At 39.9% G+C, this 22,724-nt stretch overlaps 1 protein-coding gene across 1 annotated transcript in view; it reads right to left on the bottom strand.

Annotated features, from left to right (window-relative positions):
• ahcyl2b (adenosylhomocysteinase like 2b) overlaps positions 1-22,724 on the bottom strand; it is an 84,315-nt gene that overhangs the window by 5,473 nt on the left and 56,118 nt on the right. The window contains exons 3-16 of the mRNA XM_041780593.1: positions 22,565-22,708; positions 21,819-21,919; positions 21,622-21,724; positions 21,393-21,487; positions 20,947-21,053; positions 17,622-17,738; positions 17,411-17,474; positions 13,288-13,376; positions 13,128-13,198; positions 9,886-9,980; positions 9,223-9,321; positions 3,704-3,772; positions 3,505-3,583; positions 2,740-2,860 (exon numbers count right to left, since the gene is read on the bottom strand). Coding sequence (XP_041636527.1) covers positions 2,740-2,860; positions 3,505-3,583; positions 3,704-3,772; positions 9,223-9,321; positions 9,886-9,980; positions 13,128-13,198; positions 13,288-13,376; positions 17,411-17,474; positions 17,622-17,738; positions 20,947-21,053; positions 21,393-21,487; positions 21,622-21,724; positions 21,819-21,919; positions 22,565-22,708 — 1,354 coding nt within the window. The remainder of the gene's footprint in view (positions 1-2,739; positions 2,861-3,504; positions 3,584-3,703; positions 3,773-9,222; positions 9,322-9,885; positions 9,981-13,127; positions 13,199-13,287; positions 13,377-17,410; positions 17,475-17,621; positions 17,739-20,946; positions 21,054-21,392; positions 21,488-21,621; positions 21,725-21,818; positions 21,920-22,564; positions 22,709-22,724) is intronic.

Here is a 22,724-nt window from a genome sequence, read left to right as displayed (position 1 = left end):
AGATTTAAATTACCAGTTGTTCATCTGTGATAAAGGACATTTTTATGTCTGTAATTGCAGAAATGTTACAAGGAAAGGATGCTGCTACCTGTGGTTCAGTGCAGTTGTAAATTTCCAGTTTACACACATCTTCCATTAGAGGATAATGGGCATTTAATTAATCTGTTTCTCTAAATACAAATGTAATGTTTTAATTATATTTGACACAGTGAGAATAACAGTGAGAATAACATAAACAAACAAGCGCAGCAAAATGCATCAATAATCGATTACGAATCAAATCGTAGCCCTATGAATCGTAATCGAATCGAATCGTGAGCTTTCTAAAGATTCCCACCTCTAGCTGAAAGCAAGAGCAAAGTGCTGATCCAGGTCAGCACAAGCAATTGCAGAGTAGAGGAAGTGACCGGGAATCTTGCAGTTTAAGTAAACCACTGCAATCGGAGGATAGGAGTCATGTGATTTGATTACGATGCACTGCCAAACTAACTTGCATGCTTCCTTACATGGGTGCTGGAAGTGATTTATACACCGCTTTCCAAATTATTAAGCAAATGACATTTTACTCTTGTTTTCCTAAATATTAATGCAAATGACAGTCAGAGTATTTTTCAAGTCATCAGCCGTCAGAGCATAATTCAAATGTTTTTGGACAAACTTCATAATGGTAACCGTTATTTTTTTAAAATTAAAAACCTCAAAATGCACTGTTTCACATTATTAAACATGACAGAGTTTTAAAACATTTTATTGGTTGTAAAGAACTGAAAATGGTTATTCATTGAATTTACAGCATTAGGAGGTCATATTTACTGAAATCAAAGCTATTTCAATCAAAAACATCTTAACAGGCCAAGTTCCATGTTAACATAGGAGCCCTTCTTTGATATCACCTTCACTATTCTTGCATCCATTGAACTTGTGAGTTTTTGGAGAGTTTCTGCTTGAATTTCTTTGCAGGATGTCAGAATATCCTCCCAGAGCTGCTGTTTTGATGTGACCTGCCTCCCACCCTCATAGATCTTTAGCTTGAGGATGCTCCAAAGGTTCTCAGTAGGGTTAAAGGTCAGGGGAGGATGGGGGCCACACCATGAGTTTCTCTCCTTTTATGCCCATAGCAGCCAATGACACAGAGGGATTCTTTGCAACATGAGATGGTTCATTGTCATGCACAAAGATCATTTTGCTACAGAAGGCACGGCTCTTAATTTTGTACCATGGAAGAAAGTGGTCAGTCAGAAACTCTGTATACATTGCCGAGGTCATTTTCACACCTTCAGGGACCCTAAAGGGGACCACCAGCTCTTTCCCCATGATTCTGGCCCAAAACAGGACTCTGCCCCCTCCTTGCTGACATCACAGCCTTGTTGGGACATGGTGGCCATCCACCAACCATCCACTACTCCTCCATCTGGACCATCCAGGGTTGCATGGCACTCATCAGTAAACAAGACTGTTTGAAAATGAGTCTTCATGTATTTCTGGGCCCACTGCAACCGTTTCTGCTTGTGAGCATTGGTTTGGGGGGGCTGAATAGTAGGTTTATGCACGACTGCAAGCCTCTGGAGGATCCTACACCTTGAGGTTGGTGGGACTCCAGAGGCACCAGCAGCTTCAAATTTTAGCAGCTGCTCTCTCAATCCGATGTATTTGTCCATCAGAAACCTTCCTCATTATGCCTTTATCTGCATGAACCTGTCTGTGCTCTGAATCAGCCACAAATTTCTTCACAGTACGATGATCACGATTAATTTTTCACGAAATATCTCATGTTTTCATTCCTTGCCCATGACATTGCACTATTTGACACTTTTCGGCAGCAGAGAGAGATCCTTTTTCTTTCCCATATTGCTTGAAACCTGTGGCCTGCTTAATAATGTGGAAAAGTGCATTTTGAGGTTTTTATTTAAAAAAAAAAAGTTATCATTATGAAGTTTGTTCATAAACATTTGAATTATGCTCTGATGGCTGATGACTTGAAAAATACTCTGTCATTTGCATTAATATTTAGGAAAACAAGAGAAAAATGTCATTTGCTCAATAATGTGGAAAGTGGTGCAGTTGAAGCACTGTTTTCCCACCTTACAGGTAGGCAGAGTGATGTCAGGATCAAATGATCCTCTCTCACTCTCTGTGCGTAATAGCTCATATGCACTCTTTCCCCCCGTCGTTATGAGTAAATATGACAATAATAATCCAAAACCACTATCATACAGCATCTAAGAATGTGAATTAATATTCTTTATGGTTTAAATGAGATAAACATCATCCTTAATTATCATTTATTTTTGAGATGTCAGCCTGGTAAACTCCGTCTTGCTGCAAGTTTACTTTACAGGAAGCTTATAAAAAGTTTCAGACTACTTTAGCATCTAAAATAACCAACAAACACTTGTAAACCTCTTCTACATGTCACATAAAAGGGGTTATAATAGATTTAAATGTGTTTTAACTCTGCTTGATTTTGCTGCTGCTGCACCAAGGTTATTAATAGCCTAAACCTCCTCATCATCATCTCTCATCACTGATCTTCACAGAGACAAATGAATCAAAGTATAATTAAATACCCCAGGATATGGTTTTACTGCCCAGTCCCAGTCCTAAAATTCTGATTCAGGAGTCCTGGTAATAACAGGAAGTGAAATAAGCAAGTTATGAAAACTTGATCTAACTCCTTCAGTGTGAATCGGGATAATCTCTTGCTCAAAGTCAGACTGTAGTGTTGAAGTGTTGCCGTACCTATAGTAGTTTGGCTTAAAGGGCCCGTTCTTGTTCAAGCCCAGATACTTGGCCTGCTCATCACTCAGCTCTGTGAGATGTGCATCGAATGTAGGGAGATGTAGGCTGGCCACATACTCATCTGGAGGATAAGAGAGAGGAAGAACAAGTTAACATTCAGCAGGCATCTGCAGCTGATTAATCATTCAAATGCGAAAAGGAAGAGAAGTAGCAAAAAGGCTCTGGGACTTAACATCTCACACTGTTTTCTTTCCCCTGCACCATCTTCTATATTCATGTTCCTCTCCATGTGCTTTTCCTTTCTCATCATTCTTCACATATCTACTTCCTCCTGTCCTTATCTCAGCTCTCTTCCTCTCTGTCTCCATCATCTTCCTGTCAGCGAGTGCTGTGGCAGCAGCAGCCATCACTGACGGCGTGACCTACATTTGGCTCTGTGTTTATCTCTTCTACGTACGTGCTGCGCTCTCTCACACCGAGGGAGAGATGAGGAATGAGACGGGCCACGCAGCAGACAGGCTGTGGGCTGTACGCTCGCGCTCGTGTGCTGAACTTATTCTACTGTGAGTGATACAACTATCCAGGGAGGTGATCCAGGCCTGAACAGATGATAGTGTAGTCCATGGTGGCTAATGGAACATGCCTGCAGGCGCTTTACTGCAGCTCTGTAATTACTACCTGTCCATCTTCCTTTTGGTACTGCTAAAATGCTGTCCCTGGCTTAATATACTGCAGATTTTACTTTAGTACTTAAGTATTTCTTACCCATCTTCTTAGGCAGCAGGTAAACATCCTGTTTGTAGCGTCCCTCAGGGGCGTTATAGAGCTCTATCAGAGCCAGCGCCTAAAGAAAAGCACAATTTAACACTCAAAAACACCTCTAACTTTATGTGCAATGACCCGGAGCAAGTTATTTATAATGCACAAAAGAGAAAAGATGACAGAAATGGATTTTCTCCTGTACCTGGGTGGTGGCCGTGATGGAGAGCACAAAAGTGGGTACAGTGGAACAGCTGAGGTTCAGCAGGCGACCCTGTAAAAAATGAACTCTTAGTTAGAATACATTAGGATACAGGTTCTGGCTTTACAGCGAAAAAAAAAAAACAAACACAGTCTGCTTCTGCATGCGTCATCATGGTACCACATGCTGCCCATTTGTTGTGTCACAGATGTCAGATCTGTTTTTCTGACTTCTACCCAAAAAAAGGAATAAACTGAACACTTATTGACTCAAAAAACATCATGAGAAATGATTAAGGAAGGGCAAAGATGAGTTTGTGACAAACAGGCTACATATTTATTTCTTTTCACTTAACAGGCTCTGTCCCATCCCTTTAGTAATGGCAGCACTTTAATAAGGTTGAGCCTATAAAAACGATCTTATTTACATTAAAAACCGGTCCGTAAAACCACCAGACTACAAAGAGGAAGAGATGAGGAGAACAAGAGATCACACTGGAATAAATCAGCTTAACTGTCTTAGCCCTGTGCTATGTTTTTATCCATTTTGTCTCGCATGGACTTTTTGTCTTAAAAAAAAGCTTGTATAACATCAACCCTGTGGGGCACAGTCAAGCTCTAAACATCCTTTTCTTTAGGACAACCTGGGCTTTAAGAGCATGTGTGCGGCAGAACTGTCCCTTGAATTTTAAAAAAGTTATGAAACGATAAAGATAAAAAAAACAAAGAAAGCATGCTGCACTTTTAGGAGTTGGATTCATTATTTAGAGCAGTTCCTGTCTGTAGTGACACAGAGGGACACATCACAGCCTCTCTGTGTCTCTTTCTCTCCATTGAGAGTCATTAAGGCTCTCTTCTACAGTTTCTAAGTCTGTGCACATGCACTGAATGCAAAGCATGACATGATGATGGAACAGCCTGCCACTGGTTGTCACAATCCAGTCACAATGCATTCTGGGATAGACAATATGGTGGCAGGTTAAGGCGCCAGCTGCAAGAACAGGTAAAAATGAATTATAAATGGATAAAAAGACGTCCAGTATCAGAGTTACTGGTGTGGATTTAATCTGTAAAGACCCCGGAAAGTCAGCCAAGTTCCAGGTTCACTAGAAAATGTACGGTAAGAGCTGCAAAGATGTAGATAGCGTCATTAGACTGGCACAACTGAGGGCTTTCAGGGGTAAAAAACAGGCAAGTGGTTCTGATTTGTAGTCCAAAGTTATTCAACTTTGAATAACATGGTGTCTCTCCCTGTTGTATAAGACAATGCCTGTTTCAGAGGGTTAACTACTGTAACCTGTTGCTCCTCATTATCAAATAATGTTATTGATGTGATGAAAATATCTTTTATACATGTTCTGGGATGCATTTGAGGCTTCTTCAGGTTGCTGGGAGGGCTCACCAGAAACTTTCTTATAAGTTGTTTGAGATCACATGATCCTGAATGCTTGATGGGGGGCAGGAAGTGAAGAACAGGAAAGTTAGTACTTTAAAGCTCTAAATGGACCTCCACACTGCAATTATTATCAGGAAATGTCTTCATAAATTGAGAACGATCCCTACACTTTGCAAACAGTGATTTTTTCCAGTTTAACTGATTTACCAGGCATGGCAGTGGTCAGTATCACAAATTATTTAGTCATGCAGACCTCCAAGAGTCTACTGTCGTTTATCCAGATGAAGAGAGACAAGAGTCTAGAGAGCCTTGTACTGAGCTTAACAGCTAACTAAGCCCCTTTAACATATAAAAAAAATCCTCATTTTGTAACAAACACACTTTTTATTAAAATGGTGATTTACTATCAACAGAATAAACATTGTGTGTTGAGCAACCAAGTTCATGAACGAGCCTATTCTACAAAACTGCTCTTTAATGTGAGGTGCTGTGGCTAGGTCTTGTTTGAGTGCCAGTTTCCTTTCCTCCATCCTTTGTCGTTATTTAATCCACATTTACAAAGCCAAACTGGTACCAAATGAAGAGACGTTTGGGAGCCAAAGAACCAGCTCTACTGAGCCGAGCCAAATGTTCTGGATCTCTTGAAAGACATGGACTTCCTGTCACAACGAGAGAGGCTGGACAGACATCAGCTGAGGATTTACGGGTAAGATCAGAGTTTAATGTGCTCAACCATTACAAAAAACTGGTTTGAAATAAACCGGTTGTAGAAACAGACGTTGTGCGGCACTGCTCCTCCAGGCTTTAGACGGATGTTTTTGAAATTCTTGTTACCCTTTCTCCGTTGCTTATTTTTGTTTGACTGGTTCACTACTTTCAGGTCACAAAAGTAGCTTAAGACTTAAGAATTTCTTTTTTTTTGCACTTTGAACACTTGACATAGGCTAGGCTCAAAACATGGCCTTTTTGGGTAGCGTTTCTATATGCAGAAAACAGGACTTGCCCCTAATCTAGAGTTCTCTGCTGTTGTATGTCATCATCTGCAAAAAAAAACCTTAGCATACCCTAAAAACCGGTCCTTAATTTACACAGAGAGGGGTAATGAGATTCTCAGAACAGAAGATAACACCTCAGAAATGTCATTCAGATTTTTTCCCACCTTTTTTCCTTTAAAATTAAAATCTTGCAGGAACTTAAAGCTCTTTGCAAGTGACTTTATTAAACAAACAACTACCCCGAATAAAAATTTACAGCCGAAGCATTATGTTTGAAAACACTGGACAGTCAATGAAACCGGTCTCAGCTTCAGTTGAGAATTGCTTACATAGAGCTGTTTTAACATTAAAATGATCAAGTGTATTAAAGGACAGCAAAATAAAACAGGCAGATAATTATTACCATAACCAAAAGCAAAGAATAAGAAACAGCTATTTTAAAAAGACTCAAAATCAATTTAAAAGCACTTTTAAAGAATTTTAAAGAATTTCTATAAATGTAAAAAATGCAAATAAAGATTGAAGTTCAAGAAAAAAGCTTCCACATGTTATCTAAATGATTAAAATTGCTTTAAAATATCATTTGTAGCAATTTATTCTGTTTATTCTGGCTGTAAATCATATGCTGTATTGCAGCGAGAGTCATTTGGAGATCCAAAGTGTTCCAGTTAATCAGGTAACTAGAACTGAAACACTGGGGTGAGAAGAGGGAACAAAGAATGGTTGTAATGTAGAAAGCAGAACTAAAAGCTGTGAGAATAAAGGCTGTAAATCTAGGTGTGCCCAAGAAGTCCCAGTCCATTCACTCTGATTATGTTGAGATGAACTCAATACACTTACGTTTCCAGGTTCACTACTGTACACAGTTGGTCTTAATTGAATTAAATATGTTATTTCTATTGTTAAAACATTAAAAGTCCCCTGAAAGTGGGTAATGTTTACCTCTCTGTAGGATCACTTCTTCTTCTAACAAGTCCCTAAAGCGTGGCTCTTGAGCCACATGTGGCTCTTTTGTGATGATTCGTGGCTCTTTTAAGTCTCAATTTGAAATATGAGGCTACATTCACACTGCAGGTCTTAATACTTGAGTCTGATTTTTCTCAGATTTTTTTGTTTCCCTATTCACATTGCAGTCCAATTCCAAAAGATCAGATATGAATCTGATCCGAAAAGGTCAGATTCAATGTGAATGTGCTGTTCACACTGTCAGAAAAAAATCGGATATGACTCACACATGAGCAAAAAAGAATCAGATTCAGGTCACTTTTGACTGCAGTGTGAACATTGCCTTATTCACCCAGAAAATCATTAAATGGGGGAAACTTTGACTTCAGAAATTATGCATTGCAAATCACATTAATCTGTTTCCACAATTATACAGCTGGCTTTAATAGTAAACCAGTAATTTCTGTCAGTATATTTCCATTGCCCCTGGTTTAAAAATTTTCCCCTTTTTTTCCATTTTGTAACCCTTTTTACTGCTTTAAGCCAACTTTTAAGCCATTTTCTTTACCTTTTTTGTTGTTTTTTAAATCATTTTCCACTCATTTTGCCATGTTTTTGCTGCTTTTTAAAAATTTTTTTCCACCTTTATCTCATTTTTTCTCACTTCCCACCCATTTTTGCCACTTTTATTCAGTTCTTGCCCTTTTTCACCAGTTTTTGCCTCTTTTTGCAATTGTTCCCTCTCTTTTGGCTTTTTCCCCCTTTTAACTCATTTAAACTGTATTTTGCCACTAAATGACACTTTTAACCCATTTCCCCCAACATTTTTTTGCTGCTTTTTGCTTGTTTTAGTCACTTTTCACTCATTTGTGCCGTGTGTTTACACCTTTTGGTCATTTTTGCCACCTTTAACTCATTTTAATTGCCACTTTTACCCATTTTTGCAACTTTTCACCACTTAGATTGTGGCTATTGCAAAGGTATTTTTCAACATTTTGACTCTTTGGTTGAAAAACACGGCTCTAAAGCATTTGGGAACTGAAGGGACTAGTTTCTATAAATGTAAAACAGTCATGTTTCCCATTCTTGTCTGATGTAAGTCTTCATTTGTTTGACAGTTCAGGGTCTCCTTTTTCTTATTCCAAATCTCATGAAGTGCTAAAATTTTTAGTGGGTAAAAAGGCAACCCTGCAGAGAAGTCAGTTTATCACCTGGACTGTTTTATCATTCTGTTATTCATGCAGAATTTGGTTCAATGTTTTGATTAAATAAGCAACACAAGCATGTTATTCAAATCAAATTCAAGGTGGACCGGAGAAATTTCACAGTTTTACTTAATATGTTGTCTTATTTTCAATCAAATATGAGGTATTAATGTTGTGCAAATCATCACATTCAGTTTTTATTTACATTTCACATGATGGTCAACTTTTTAGTAATAGAAATATGGATCCCTTTTAAAAGCAAGATAATAAAAAAAGTTATGTAATCTTTCTTAATCTCAGAAATAATGAACTATAGGGATGTCCAGTCTGAGCGGGAGGTCGCGCCCTAGTATAGAGGCTATAGTCTCCAGGTAGGGTGTTAAAGCCTGGCCTGAGCCTCCTCTCCTGCATGTCACTGCATTCTGCATTCATTCAACACTATCTCACTGACTTCTTTCTCTACCCACTGTCCTATCAAGTTAAAGCATAAACACTTAAAAATACATTTAAAAAAATACTGAATTATGTTTTTAACTTCAAATAAATTTCTTTCCTGAGTACAACTCTATTTGATGGGACTTGTTGGAACGGAGCGTGATGATGGAGGCGTGAGAGGTGAGGATGGAGGAGCGGATCCACTGATGTGGTTAAACTCTGAGGATCAAACAGCAGCAGCAGGCGCTGACGGGCTGCCTGGTTGTCTGTCTGACCCTGTCAAACACCTCTAAGGCTGTTTCGACTTTTCACAAGAGCTCAAATCTGGTTTCTACCTGTGATATTTGTATTCAAGGTTGTCAGAGCTAATTCTCTTATGGGATGATGGGCTAATTTTGTTATTTACTTATCTTAAGTTATCGTCCTTTTTTGTTATTACGTACTAATTTTGAAATTTTGACATGCATATTGAGCTGTGGTTAGTTGTAAGTATTTCTTTAGGGCTAAAATCTCATATCTGTGTTATCCAGTGCATGCGTGTTTATACCTCAGCCAGTAGCACTATCCTCTTGCCGTCAGGCCAGATGACGTGGTCCACCTGAGAGCGCACCCTCTCCCAGGTCAGCTCAGGAGTCCGCAGGCTCGCCTACAGGATCAAAGCATCAAAAGTTAGCGTTTTGTCATGACTCCTTCCAGTCTTTATTTCTGCAGAGTGGCTGCCGGTGTGTCATCGTGACAGTAAGAGCTGGCTCAGCTTGCTTGGTCTTTTCCAGGACTGGGGAACTTTACGAAGTGAGTCACAACTTCCACGGGTGTCTGAACTCCCTCCTTCCTCTAATACTCATTCTGACAGATTAAAATAATCCTTCCAATCTGCTCCCATCATTTTTCTATTCTGAGCACTTCTGTCCTGCTGTTTTATAGAGAGGAAATCACAATCAGAGAGTCATTATCCCCCTTATTGTGGTGCTATTTTTCCTTTCTGCAGCAGCATCAAATAGTGATGGTCTGAAACATAGCTGATAGTAAGCATGACAACTCCAAAAACACCTGAGCTTAGGCAGCTTGTGTTCAAACAGGGGGATGTTACACATGTTGTCACATCTCTCGGTGAACCCTTTGTGTCTAATTCGCTGCTTTAAATCACTTGTCCTGGTTTGCCATGTTGCATCTTGATATCCAGGCCTTTGTGTGCATACATGCTACTCACCACATCGATCTCGGTGTTGGAGTGTCCCATGTTGCAGACGATGCAGCCGTTCTTCATGCGGTCCAGGTTCTCTCTCACAACCACGTTCTTATTGCCTGATAGGAGAGACATGTTCAGGGAAAGAAAGATACAAACTAAGCAACCAAAAAAGAACGCACAAATATGAGATAACAGAAAGAAAATGACAGAGAATAAGAAGTCAAACAGTGAACTGATGTAGGGAACCTTGGGACTGATGCTTTATCCACTTAATTATGCCTTATCTCTCCTTTTAGACTCGTTAATTAATTCAGAAAGACTGATTTAATTTGAGTGTTCTTCCTTCCAGCCTGTGTGTCTTTAACTTCCTGCCTCTAATAGGACGGTTTTATTTAAGCAGTAAAAGTGGATTCCTTTTAAAACAAAACTTAGCAGCAGATTGGTAAAATTGCAAACTTCGAGTTTAATCCTTTTTTTAGCCTCTGGAGCATAAAGCTGCAACCATCTCCTTTCATTTGAGCCAATTTCTGTTTAGTATAGTGTGCCTTTTCCCAAGTTATGGGTTTGTTGTTTTCAGTTCTGAAGTTACAGACGTTAAATTCCATACTAGGGGATACATGTTGCATTCTGTTGGTCTTTCACATTCATCACAGGTCAAGCAAACATCAAACATTTAACATAGAAGGTGTCCACAGGTGCAAACGTCATCAATAAGCAGCAGTTTTAATGTAAATATACAATTCTTTAGTCAGTGGGTGAATATTGCTGAAGCCAGTCAGAAGAAAAGTACTGGCAAGTTTTCAGTCTGGTTCTTCATCTTTAAATAAAAAAATGTCGCCCAGTTCTGATAAATCTGCTTCTATTGCTGGATCCATACATCTCTCTTAACCAGCTGCCATTGTATAATGAATTGCAGTGGCTTTAATTAAACCATGCATCTTCCACCTCCTGCTTTTCAAATGATGCTGCAGTTGAGTAGCTTTGCCAGATGGATTTATCCGATGACAGACATGGAATCTGGCCAATCTATCTGCTTTGCAAGGTTATCTAAGGCAGGTTCATTTTGCCCTGTCTTGTGTTTTTCTTTCCAGGTGGGTTCCATCTCAACACTGCTTCAGAGACGTGGTCCTGGTCCATTCTGACAGCATGCAGCTGCTTTCCTGAGCTCGATCAGGTTATATCATGTATATCAGCTAGTTCTAATGATGCACCAATACATGGGTGTAACATCAGCATTGGGTGATGGTCATCCTGTTTAAGAGCATCATGCCCATTCAATTAGATTTTTTTAGACATTAGTACTGCCCCAGATCTTATTATTTTATTTTTTAAACCCTGAGTACTCGGTAGTTATTAAAAAACAAGCAGTTTTTCCATTTTTTCATTTTCGTCACAAAAATGGAAAAACAGATAACATTTTAATAAAGGGTCTAATTTTTGTCTTTTTCAGTTCTGAATACTTTAGGGAAAGGAAGTCATGTGACCCACTGATCACAAATAAAAGCCTCTGTCAAAACAAGAGCCATCCATTGTGTTTTACAGTATTAGAACTGGCCAAAATGCTCTATATACAATGTATGATAAATAATGCAAATTATAAATGTACTGGCAATTTAATGGACTGTAATATTTTATCTTTTATTCTCATAGATAGATAGATAGATAGATAGACAGACAGATCAATCAATCAATCGATCTATTATAATACTGCCGCCAAAAACAACTTGTTTTTCCATTTGTGGTCAAAAACGAAAATACAGAATAACAAGAGTTCCTTTCGTTTTTTGAGTCTGGTTTCAACCAGGAAATTAATTTGCCAGAAAATAAACTGACCCTATACTCTCCAGCTGGCTGCTCATCATGACTCTTTCTGCCAGCGTCTTGGATGTGGCTGTGATTGGCTGAAAGAGTGGGGCACTTTAAACAATCTCCCCTTGCCTACTTGCACTTGCAGGCTTTGCATGTGCAGTTGGGAAAGAGCCTGCAGCAGAATGCCTTGACCTGACGCAATAGTAGGTTTGACATGATGCAAAGCCTCTTGGAACAAAAACAAATGTTCACAACATGCCTCAGACTGCAAACCCCCCTAAACTTTAACCGCACAGCAGTGGGGATAACCCGAACTTTGTCATGATGCTCTCTCAATTCCAACAGCTAAAAAGGGAAGTCAGTGCCTCAGATTCGTCAGCTGCTGACGTGATCCCCTTGGTAAAAGCCCTGAAACAACTTTTACACACAGAGGCAGCCACTATTAGAGGCTGTTGGCAAAGTATTTAAACAATTAGTATCCGTTTCACTTTTCTGCATTGCTACAATATTAGATCTCCATACTAGGGCCACTATTTTGATGAGGACGATAAAGTTCTCGAGCACAGTGCAACAGCGCAAACACAGTAAATGAAAAAACATTGGTATTGGCAAAACTGTATTAAACATCAAAAGCATCAGCCCTGATTTTCCAAATCGGTGCATCACTAGATAGCTCCACTCCAGGCATTGTTTGATAACATCTTAGCAAACTACCAATGAGATTAAGTTTTGCTTAAACAAAATGAACACACTTCTGCAGAGTTTCTCAACGTACCTTACTTACTTTAAAACCCACTGACAGCACTAACTCCTCATCAAAGTGTAGGAACAAGTTTTCTGAATTTTGCAGAAAGACCTCTAATGACCTGACCTTAATGCAGCAAGATGTATTAATGTTGCATGATCTTATTATAGCTAATCCCCGTCACAATCTATTTATTTTACAGCAACTTCATTAGGAAAATCCTGCCCAAATCCAATCCCCCTTCTTCTAACTTATCCTCTTATTATCTTTTCTGTCCGATTGCAGCCTCCCTTAAAGAGAGCCGTGTTTCAGACCTGCCAGCAGCGTTAAGCAGTGAAGCAGACAGATGAGTGATTCTCTGCTCCAATTAAGAGTTCGGGACAACTCCCTGGCTGCTGAGCTGATTAGTAACTGTCAGAGTCTGACGGCATTGACTGAATATCTGTCCAGTCATCCTGAAAGAACATGGACACAAGAGTGAGGCTGACTGTCCGTTTCATGTCTTTCACCTTCCAAATTTTATTTATGCGCTGTTGGTCGTGGATTATGTCCCAGCACGAAAGCTGATGAGACAAATCTGAGCACTGCTGAGAGATGATTAGTCAGCAATCTAGTCATTCCGGTGCAGAGTTTGTTATTAAATCTACATCAGGTGCCAAAAAGACTCTTCTTAGTGGCAGAAATGGAAAGAGAGGTTGTCTGTGCTGACCTGTGCAGGTGATGACGATGTCCACTTGTCTGATGACTTCGTTCAGTTTCACGAGTCTGAAGCCGTCCATGCTGCAACCAAAGACAACAAAGGGCGTGAGAGTAACGCTGTGTCAGCTCAGGCAGAGAAGTTATGAGAAACTCAATAAGCAGAGTCTTACCACGCCTGCAAGGCACAGATGGGGTCGATCTCTGTGACGTAGACGATGGAGCCCATCGCTTTGAGGGCAGCGCAGCAGCCTTTTCCAACCTGAGGGCGGCAGACAAATATTAGCTCACAGAACATACTGCAGCAAATGAGACATGGATGTCTCACTGCAAAAACGCTTCCTGACAACTTCACCATAAGGTAAATTATCCAAAATAAACTTTCATCAATCCTGTGATGTGTTATTGTGTTTATTTAGATTTTTTAACTCTGAAGGGGCCAGAAGAGCCAGAGAATTAAATAAAAACTGACATCTGATCTGGTTGAGTTCAATCAGAATCTCATGTGATAAAAACTAAATACTAAAACTTTTAATACACCCTGTTCATACAATTCCTTCTGCTCGATAATACACGTTTCGTACATATTGCCTTAGTTCTTCAACATTATTTATTCATCTCTTATTTATATCTAATCTTATTGTTGCGGTTTTCGTTTATAACAGCATGTCCTAACAGCCCATGACAACAGATGTCCCTCTGCATCACGCAGCATCTGATGCTCATTGTCCACACTGAATCTATTAAATAATTATTCATCTCCTTTGTGAGTCTTAGATCATCTTGTAAATGTTGTGAAATCAAGGGATTTTATTTTGAAGGTGGAGCTATAGAAGTATGGTGCTTTTTTTAACGGGTCTGTGTTTTGTTTTATTATCCAATCCTATCCAATCCACTTTATTTATACAGCACATTTTACAAAACATTACATTTACCAAAGTGCTGCACAGTGACTAAAACAAATAAAAACATAAAACCACAGTGAACATAAAAAACATCATAAAATACATTAAAAAAACTTCACAGGGACTATAAACATTAAAAAGAAACACACACAGCAGGGCAAATAAAAAACAGATAAAAGACACAGGAGATCACACAACTCTCATGCTGAGTTAAAAGCCAAGGAATAAAAATAAGTTTTAAGACGTGATTTAAAAGTAGGTAAGGTGGGAGACGTTCTGATTTCAAGAGGTAGCTCATTCCACAATTTAGGTGCATAAATAGAGGAAAAACTATTCAGCACATTGCTATCAGAGAACATTACAGTCACAGATACAGACATCAAATATGCACCACTAGCTCTATTTTGTAAAACAATTTAGTGAAAAAAGTTAAATTAACCAACAAATCTCCACCTTGTGGATGCCCTTTCCTTGTTTTTCTCTACATCTACACAAGTGGCAGGGATAAAAATAACAATAGGGTAGAAATCATGCACTGCTTTGCCCTCACAGTCGGTTAAAACACTCAAATTAAAGATTGAGAAATACTGTGTATTGTTTTTGGCAGTAAAACAAGTGTAAAGACTGACTTTCAGAGATGTATACTCTGTGATTGTTACCCTGTAACTGTTGATTATATGCATTTTTAAGTCACAGCAGTTGGAGTTGCTGGTGCTGTGTGTTTTGCTGTGCTACTCTGGCGCCTGCCTTTGTGGCATTCACACTAGCTGAGAGTTTGCTGCTTGTAAGCCACATCTCCCTGCTATCAAAGCCCTGTCATTCTTTATAAGTTTTACTTCAATAAACCGCCCTACAAATGACTTGATTCAGCGTATCGTGAACGTCAGTGGTTCTCAAATGGTGTGGAAAGGCACACTTGTGTGCTTTTGGGCAAGCTAAGGTGTGCCGGGAGAATTTGCACAAACATGTTATCACTACAACTATGCAACATCAAAAGCAGTGGTTCTCAACTGGTGGGTCGGGACCCAAAAGTGGGTTGCGAAGCTGTTTCCAGTGGGTCGCGACCAGCGTCTGGGGGGAAAAAAAATGGTGGCAGTACTGCAGACTCCAGTGGACATGCATCATACATTATTGTGTTTCATCATAAAAATGGGGAAATGTAAATGCTTTCTCAATATTTGAACTAATTTGTCTCCTGTTCTTACAAAAACAACTTTGCTTCTCACAAGATGAGATCATTTCTACATTTTTTTTTAAATAAGATAAACTTTAATCATGGGGAAATGGGGTGTAAAACATGTTTATTGTCCCTTTTTTGCAGCCATACATTTTGTTCTATTAAAATATTCAAACTGCAAAATTATTCATAAAATAAACTTTTTTTTCTTTTTTTTTTTGTTTATTTCTTTTTTAAATTTGGTCCCGATTTGTCAATGAAACTGGTGGGTGCAGAGGCTGGACCAGCTGAGAACCACTGATATAAAGGAACTGTAACATGAGTTAAAGAGGCTATTTTGCATGGATATGAATATATAGTGCCTTTAGATTTTGGCACACTGGACAATTTTTAAACCTGAACTGGTTTTAAAAGTGGGAGACTTAAGAAATGAGGACAGTTTCTAACGATTTTTCATCTTTAATCGTCTGAACGCACACACTAGACAACACAGCCAGACTGTCATATCACTGGACGACCTCAGTGATCACGTGACTTCAGAAAAAAACACAGATGTCTGTCGATACCCTCTTGCTGTCTCCCCACAGAAGGCCTGTGTCACAGGTGAAGCAAAAATCAGAAAACAGGGGAAAGACTCAAGATCAAATCCTGGCTGGAATTAAGCTACAGTTTGTGTTTAAGGTTGTGGGCAGTGAAAGTACATATGATCGGGCTGGTGACAGTACCCGGTCTTCTTGCTTTCATTGGTTCTAGAGGTTACTCCGTCACTACGACCTACCATTCAGAGTCTGGAATCGTGTTGACACCACACAGACTATTCAGACAAATAATCGTTTGCGACAAGGCTGCAGTTGAGATATGCCGCCACAATTGTCGGGGAGGCAAAACTTGCCACAAATGGGGATTAAAGTCCTGTAGTGTGTCGCCAGCCTGAGGTGCACCTTGTGCAAATAAAGTGTGAAAACCCCTGGTATAAGTGTATAGAGAACTATTCTCCAAAGAAATGCTGAGCAGGCTTTAACTCTGAAAAGCAGAAACCAGAAGTGCACTAATGCTGTGTTTATCGTTCCTGTGACATGTACTTGTGTCAAAACAGAAAGCCTCACTAATTGTAGAAGTTTGGAGAACGATTTAACGAAACAGGCGCTTTTAAGCACATGGCCCTAATCAACATACTCTACCGATGTGGACAAGATATGTGGAAAATATGGCTCTCCATTTATCATTTTCCCATTCGTTTCAGTCCATAACTGCTCCTAGCACGTAAGAAAAACAGGTGAGACCTCGACCTTTTTAATTCTCTGCACCTGAGCAGCATGGAGACACAGCTCACATGCAGGCAGTCTGAAAGCCCTGACTTGTTCACATGCAAACTAAAAATCAAGCCATGTCGCGATCAAGTCTCACGCGTCCACTCTGAAACAGGCTTTAGGATGCTACACTTGACGCAGTATTAAAGGAAGCCTATTCTGTGTAGACAGCTGAATGACGGTTTCAATTAATGTTTTTTTTAAAGATAAACTTTTAGGCATCTGAAATCTTTATTGATAGAGATGGATGGTAGATGGTGGATAGAGTCAGAAACCGGGATGAAAGAGTGCGGGACAGACATGCATGAAAGGATCCACAGGCTGGGCTTGAACCCCGGGCTGTGAACCTACATGGGATGCACCTAAACCACTGGGCCATCTGTGCTCCAATAGTTGTTTGAAATCTTTCTACCCCAAAATCACAAAACTTGTGTCTGATTTGCAATTTTAATTTTTTTATGAGATGAAGTTTCCACCGAATTTTACACCTTTTCCTGACGCCAAGAACAGAACCACTGGTTGAGTCATTGCTCTAGAGAAACTCACCATTGTAAAATGTCTTAAAATGATCAAAAGATTTGTGTTTTTTTTAATTTAAGCATTTTTATGTTGCCCTAAAATAGGAGGAACTTCTGCTGTCTTTAAACAAACAATGCATTAAAATATTTCTGTATAAAAAAGCAGAGTACAAAGATGTCATGAATGTTTCTTACACAGTTTAGTAGTGATAGTGGACTTTTGTTTATGAATGCTGGTTGACATTTGCAAAGAATGCTTCTGTCTGCTAGTACTACTTTAAATCCCCCTGACCTGTTTTACTCAGCAGGAGCTCTAACATTTAGGTACCTGTGTGAATGAGCTCTGTGTGGGAGTTTAAATAACTCAGTGAAAATGTCAGCCTCACCTCTCCGTATCCACACACCACCACCTGTTTGCCTCCAAACATGACATCAGTGGTCCTCTTCAAGCTGAGGACAGAAACGCAGCTATTTCACAGGCAGCCTTTTACATATGCAAAGTAGTGGAGAGGAGGGTAAACGTGCCTTTAAATAACAAGCTAAAATAAAAGTAATATCTGATTCCTAATGAGGCTTAAACAGGAGACGGTTACATACCCATCTAAGATGGACTCCCTGCAGCAGTAGAGGTTGTCAAACTTCTGCTTGGTCACCGAGTCGTTGACGTTCATGGCAGGGACGCACAGTTTTCCTGCCTTGGACAGCTGGTACAACCTGAACACAATAAATAAAAAGCTTTAACTTTGAGCTTTTGATAAAGAAAAATATCTATGTTTTTCCACAAGTTTTAAACCATGCATTTTGGAATCATCATTTATCAATGAGTACTGGGTGGTTTTTTTTTGGTACCTATTTCTTTTTTTAGTGAGTTCATTTTCACACACAATATAGACAAAAGTATTCAGCTGCCTGACCATTACAACAACAACAGGGACTGTAATTTATCTGTATATAAATGTGAGGCTTAAATGCAGCTGCTTGGCCATGGAAACTCCTTCATGAAGCTCCCGCTGCACAGCTTTAGTGCTCACATTAATGCCAGTGGAAGTTCAGAAATCTTCAGCTATGGAATCACAGGGTGTTGGCAATTTTTAGGCAGTTGTTGCCGAGTTGCTGTTGTTTCTGAACACTTCGACTTTTTAATAACATAATTCACAGTTATACTACTGCATGGTTAGGTGCTTGATTTTATATACTTGTAACGATGGTTCTGACTAGGGCTGAACAATTTGTGAAAATAATCTAATTGCAATTTTTTCCTGCAATATTGCTTTATTGGAGGAGCAATCAAACAAATACTAAAGAATGAAGAAACCTAACAAAAAAAATACAAAAAAAATTTTGTTACAGCAGTTTCTAATTTCAAAAAGTCAGAAGTAAATAACACAAAGGGGATGTAAAAAGGAAAAAAGGGGTCGGAAATTATAATTGAAGTCAGTCTGGTGTAAATGTCTGTAATGAGTTGAAAGCTGTTATTAATGGTTGACATTTTTCAAATCTCTAAAGTACCGCCGTGTTCCTCACTCATCTTTCAGTCTTTAGATATAAATACCATCCTGGAGCCACAGGGGGATAGAGGGAGCTTGATTAGATTATAAATGAAACAGACGTCTGTGTCGTGCTGACACGGATGTTAACGCTTAAACGTTAAACTGATTAAAGGTAAACAGACTACTCTTACCAATCACTGTTCAATTGCTCATTAGTGCAAACGTCTTATCAATCACATGGCAGCAACCAATGCATTTAGGCATGGTTGAGAAGATCGCGGTTAAACCAGAGCTTGTGGCGAAGAAGAGTTATTCAAGAACAGAAAAATTCACTTCAAACAGGCTCATCAAATTATAACAGAAGACTGGAAAAATGTAGCCTGTCTGATGGATCTTGATTTCTGGTGAAACTTAAAGTCAGAACTTGATATTCAAAGAAGCATAAAAGCCTTCCAGACAGCAAACAACTTTTTTTCCTCATTCTGATGCTCAGTTAGAATTTCAGCACACGTCCAAATGCTAATAACTGTCCTCTCCACAGCTTATGGCTTTAATGGATGAAAGGTGCTCTAACGACTGTGCACTGTGCCTTTTGTCTCTCCATACGAGTCTGAGTGAACTCACTGGTCATTGTTGGGAGGGAAACGGGAGTAAAACATGTTCACCTCTCCTGGACAGTCCTGTTCTAGACCAGACATGTAAGCAATGGTGCCTCAGCTGAGGGGTCTGATGCTCCACAGACACCTGTCCCGGCTGATACTGCCACTGAACGAAATGTCAACAATACTCAGTAAAAATAACATTACGCCAAATCAACAGCCTGACTGCTGGCCAAAGGATCATGGGCTGTATTTCTGCTTGATGGCAAAGACAGAAAAACTGTCTGTACATAGGAAAAGTCTGCTCTCTAACATAGCAGGGAGCGAAGGGGCTGTTTAACCTACATCTGATGCTGATAAGGAAAAACTATTTCATTCATTGCATACAAAAGTTTGGTATTATTGTTTATTTCTGAAGATAAATTTTGGAGTTTGTTGCCTTTATTTGGAGAACCAAGACAGTGGATAGTGAAGGTTTCAGAGAGGGAAAATCAGGAATATTAGGAGTATGAACCACTAACAATAGTACATTTACTGACCAAAAAAAATCTATGAAATATTGAGTCTAATGCTGCTCTAGGACTGTCGATAGAGGAACTAAATCATAATAAAACACTTCTTACAGTGGAGGTAAAGCCCCCAGCTCAGAGCTTACTCTGCCCACTTCAGACTTTTGAAAAACGCACAAAAAATAGGCAGTTTGGTACTGAGAGGAGGGAGGGAGAAAAGGACAGGGTTTTCCAGATAAGGCAGGAGTGACACAGAGTCCCACAGCACTGCTGCCTCTGAGCGATCTTTAGAGGTGGAGGACTTTTCCCCTGAAGCCGGCTGTATCGTGGTGATGGACCGTGGTGGTCCTGAGCACCACCTGTTTGGGCCGTTGGCTCCTGCATCGGCGTTACTAAAGCTGGAGGTCTCAGAGCCGAGGCAGTGCAGGAGCAGAAGGGGATGGGAGTGGTCTCTGAATGCTAAAGTTAGAGGTGGTAACGTTCTACCTTTATATAAAAGCTGCGTCTTTTCAGAAAAGATTTTTCAAAGCAGATGTCCGTTTGGGCTAATTAAAAGCTAGAAAATGCAGATTTGTATCAGTGTTTGTGTTTTATCATTGTTCAAGTCAGAGAGTTCAGTCTACAGCTGAGAAAAAATGTAAAAGTGTTCACTACGTCTTTAAATAGTGTATTAATTTTTGTGAAGATCGTTTGGTAAAAACATCACGTGTAGGCCTATTTTCTAAAAGGTTTTACTAATGAAACAATGAAAATTGCTGCTGATTTTTCGCAGCAATGTGTGACTTTTGCTGTATGGGGGAGCACAGTTTTTCTAAATACACTTGGGTGGGGTGGGGGTTCCAAGGAAAAAAGGTTGAACAACCACTGCAGTAAAGGAGTAAAGGATCATCTTCTCCTTCAGCTCTTAACATCATGCACATAGTCCCAAAACAGCGTTGCTAGGCAACATTGAGCATGCACAGGACATCTGATTTAAAATGCACAGGGGCTGCACAAGTGTTGCATTTGTTAAAGCTGTTTTTACTGATCTGCTTATCATTCTCCTCCTGTGCTTGCAGCAGTGCTGCATTGGTGCAATCACAGCAATCTGTAAATGAATGCAACAATTTCACCACTAGATGGCGATGTTACCACATCAGAGTCAGTGTGCAAATATGCACACATGTCTTTTGCTTGTTTTTTTTTTTTTTGGTTTGTTTTTGAGGACATTTTTCAGGATATTCTTATTTACAATAAAGAGAACTTTTTTGAAGCAATTTCACATTTTCTTAAAAAAATCATGGCTGAAAACAGAGATGAGGATGACTGATTCTGTGAGGCCCACCTGTGGACACCGGTGACACTCTCCTCTACAATGCCCTTGATCTTCTTGAACATGTTGGGGTATTTTTTATAGATCCAATGAGTCAGATCTCCACCGTCATCCAGGATCTGCAACAGTTTAAAGAGACACACAAGCAGAGTGAAGGGAGGAGACTGAGAATTTATCAAAAACTCCCAGAACGAGACCATCTGTACCTAGTTTTTAAATTATTCCATTCAAAAACAATATCATCTACTTCCTTTAGTTAAATCCTGGATGTCTCACAAATGCAAGGCATGAAAAAGTGTATTTTTGGACATATTTCCATCTTGCACTTCTGTAAAAATAAATATGCTGCATTTATAAAAAGAAGTAGTGTCAGTTAAAAATAGCAAGCGTTTGGACCACAAGCAGGATGCAAAAGAATTTCCGAAGTGTAAGCTTTATTTAGACTGTGGGTGTGCTACCATGTTAGGTTGCCAGCCCTCCACGTTTACACAGCGATCGATACACCACCAGAAGTCGTCCTCTGACTCCCCTTTCCATGCAAATACACTGAAACCTAGAGAGAGAAGTAAAGCATTCAGACAGGAAGTAGGACATCTGCAACAGGGGAGCATGATGATCTGAATGTTGGAGACAGGAGAGGATAAAGGGGCAGCTGTAACAGAAAGGAAACCCCCAGGCTAGTCTCACCTCCCTCCGCCAGGGCAGCTGCCACTTCGTTCTGGGTGGAGTAAATGTTGCAGGCGGCCCATCTGCACTGAGCACCCAGAGCTGACAGAGTTTCCATCAGCACCTAAGAGAAGGAGATGAAAGTAAGATGTGATTTTTCTGCAGCTTCTGGATGAGACTGCATCATACTTTGGCTGTTAGTGTTTTTCTCCACTCACAGCAGTCTGGGCAGTGATGTGGGTGCAGCCCACCACCTTGGCACCAGCGAGGGGTTTCTCCCCTTGCGCTCGCTTCCTCAGAGCCATCAGAGCAGGCATTTCTGAAAGAAAAAAAAAAAAAAAAAAAAAAAACACCAACAGATGTGTAAGTCTAAGGACGAATCAACGTCATGACTGAGGAATTCCTGTAGTTAAATCCTTCAAATACTTCAAAACAAATCCAGTGACTCACTGAGCGGAAGGAGTTAGTGATGCTAAGTGGTGTGTGTGAATGTAGCCTGCAGGGTGCAGCTGAGGCTCTCTGTATGTTCACTGAAGTCACTGGAGAATGATGTGAAGAGTGTGGGTTCACGGGTTGGTTCTTAAATGGTGTTTGTCACTTACAGTGGCAGGGGACATATGGCCACCCAGCAGTGTGGAGGAGGCAGACTAACACCCTTTTAATGGAGCATGCCGTCATGTTTGTATTAGTCCATTTGTGCTGCAATTATGATGTATATGAAGAGATGGAAAACCCTGATCTGTGGGAATAAAACACTGAGATACCTCCTAAAATCAATACATGCAAAAAAACAAACTCAACCGAAAAAAAGAAACAATTTCTCCATAGTATGAGGGTTGAATTATCCTCTTAATAATGCCATTCTGTACATTCCTCTTCTTCTGCTGTCTTCTAACCCGCCGGCACTATAAACTGGGCTAAGGAACCAGACCCTTTAGGTCACACCAACTGTACTTTGGCTAACCTTGCTCTGCGATCTCGATCTCTCTGCGTCCGAAGTCGGCCTGTTTGATGTTCTTGATGCAGAAGTCTCCGTTGCCCTTGGAGTTCTTCTGCTGTTTGTCCCGAGGAGACGTCTCATCGTCCGAACTGTCTGTGTACGACGCCGCTGAAATAGAAAACAC

Source organism: Cheilinus undulatus, linkage group 23, assembly GCF_018320785.1.
Source record: "Cheilinus undulatus linkage group 23, ASM1832078v1, whole genome shotgun sequence".
NCBI classification, from domain to species: Eukaryota; Metazoa; Chordata; class Actinopteri; order Labriformes; family Labridae; genus Cheilinus; species Cheilinus undulatus.
The sequence above is the reverse complement of the archived record's forward strand: the minus strand, read 5'-3'. Positions and strand labels throughout refer to the sequence as shown.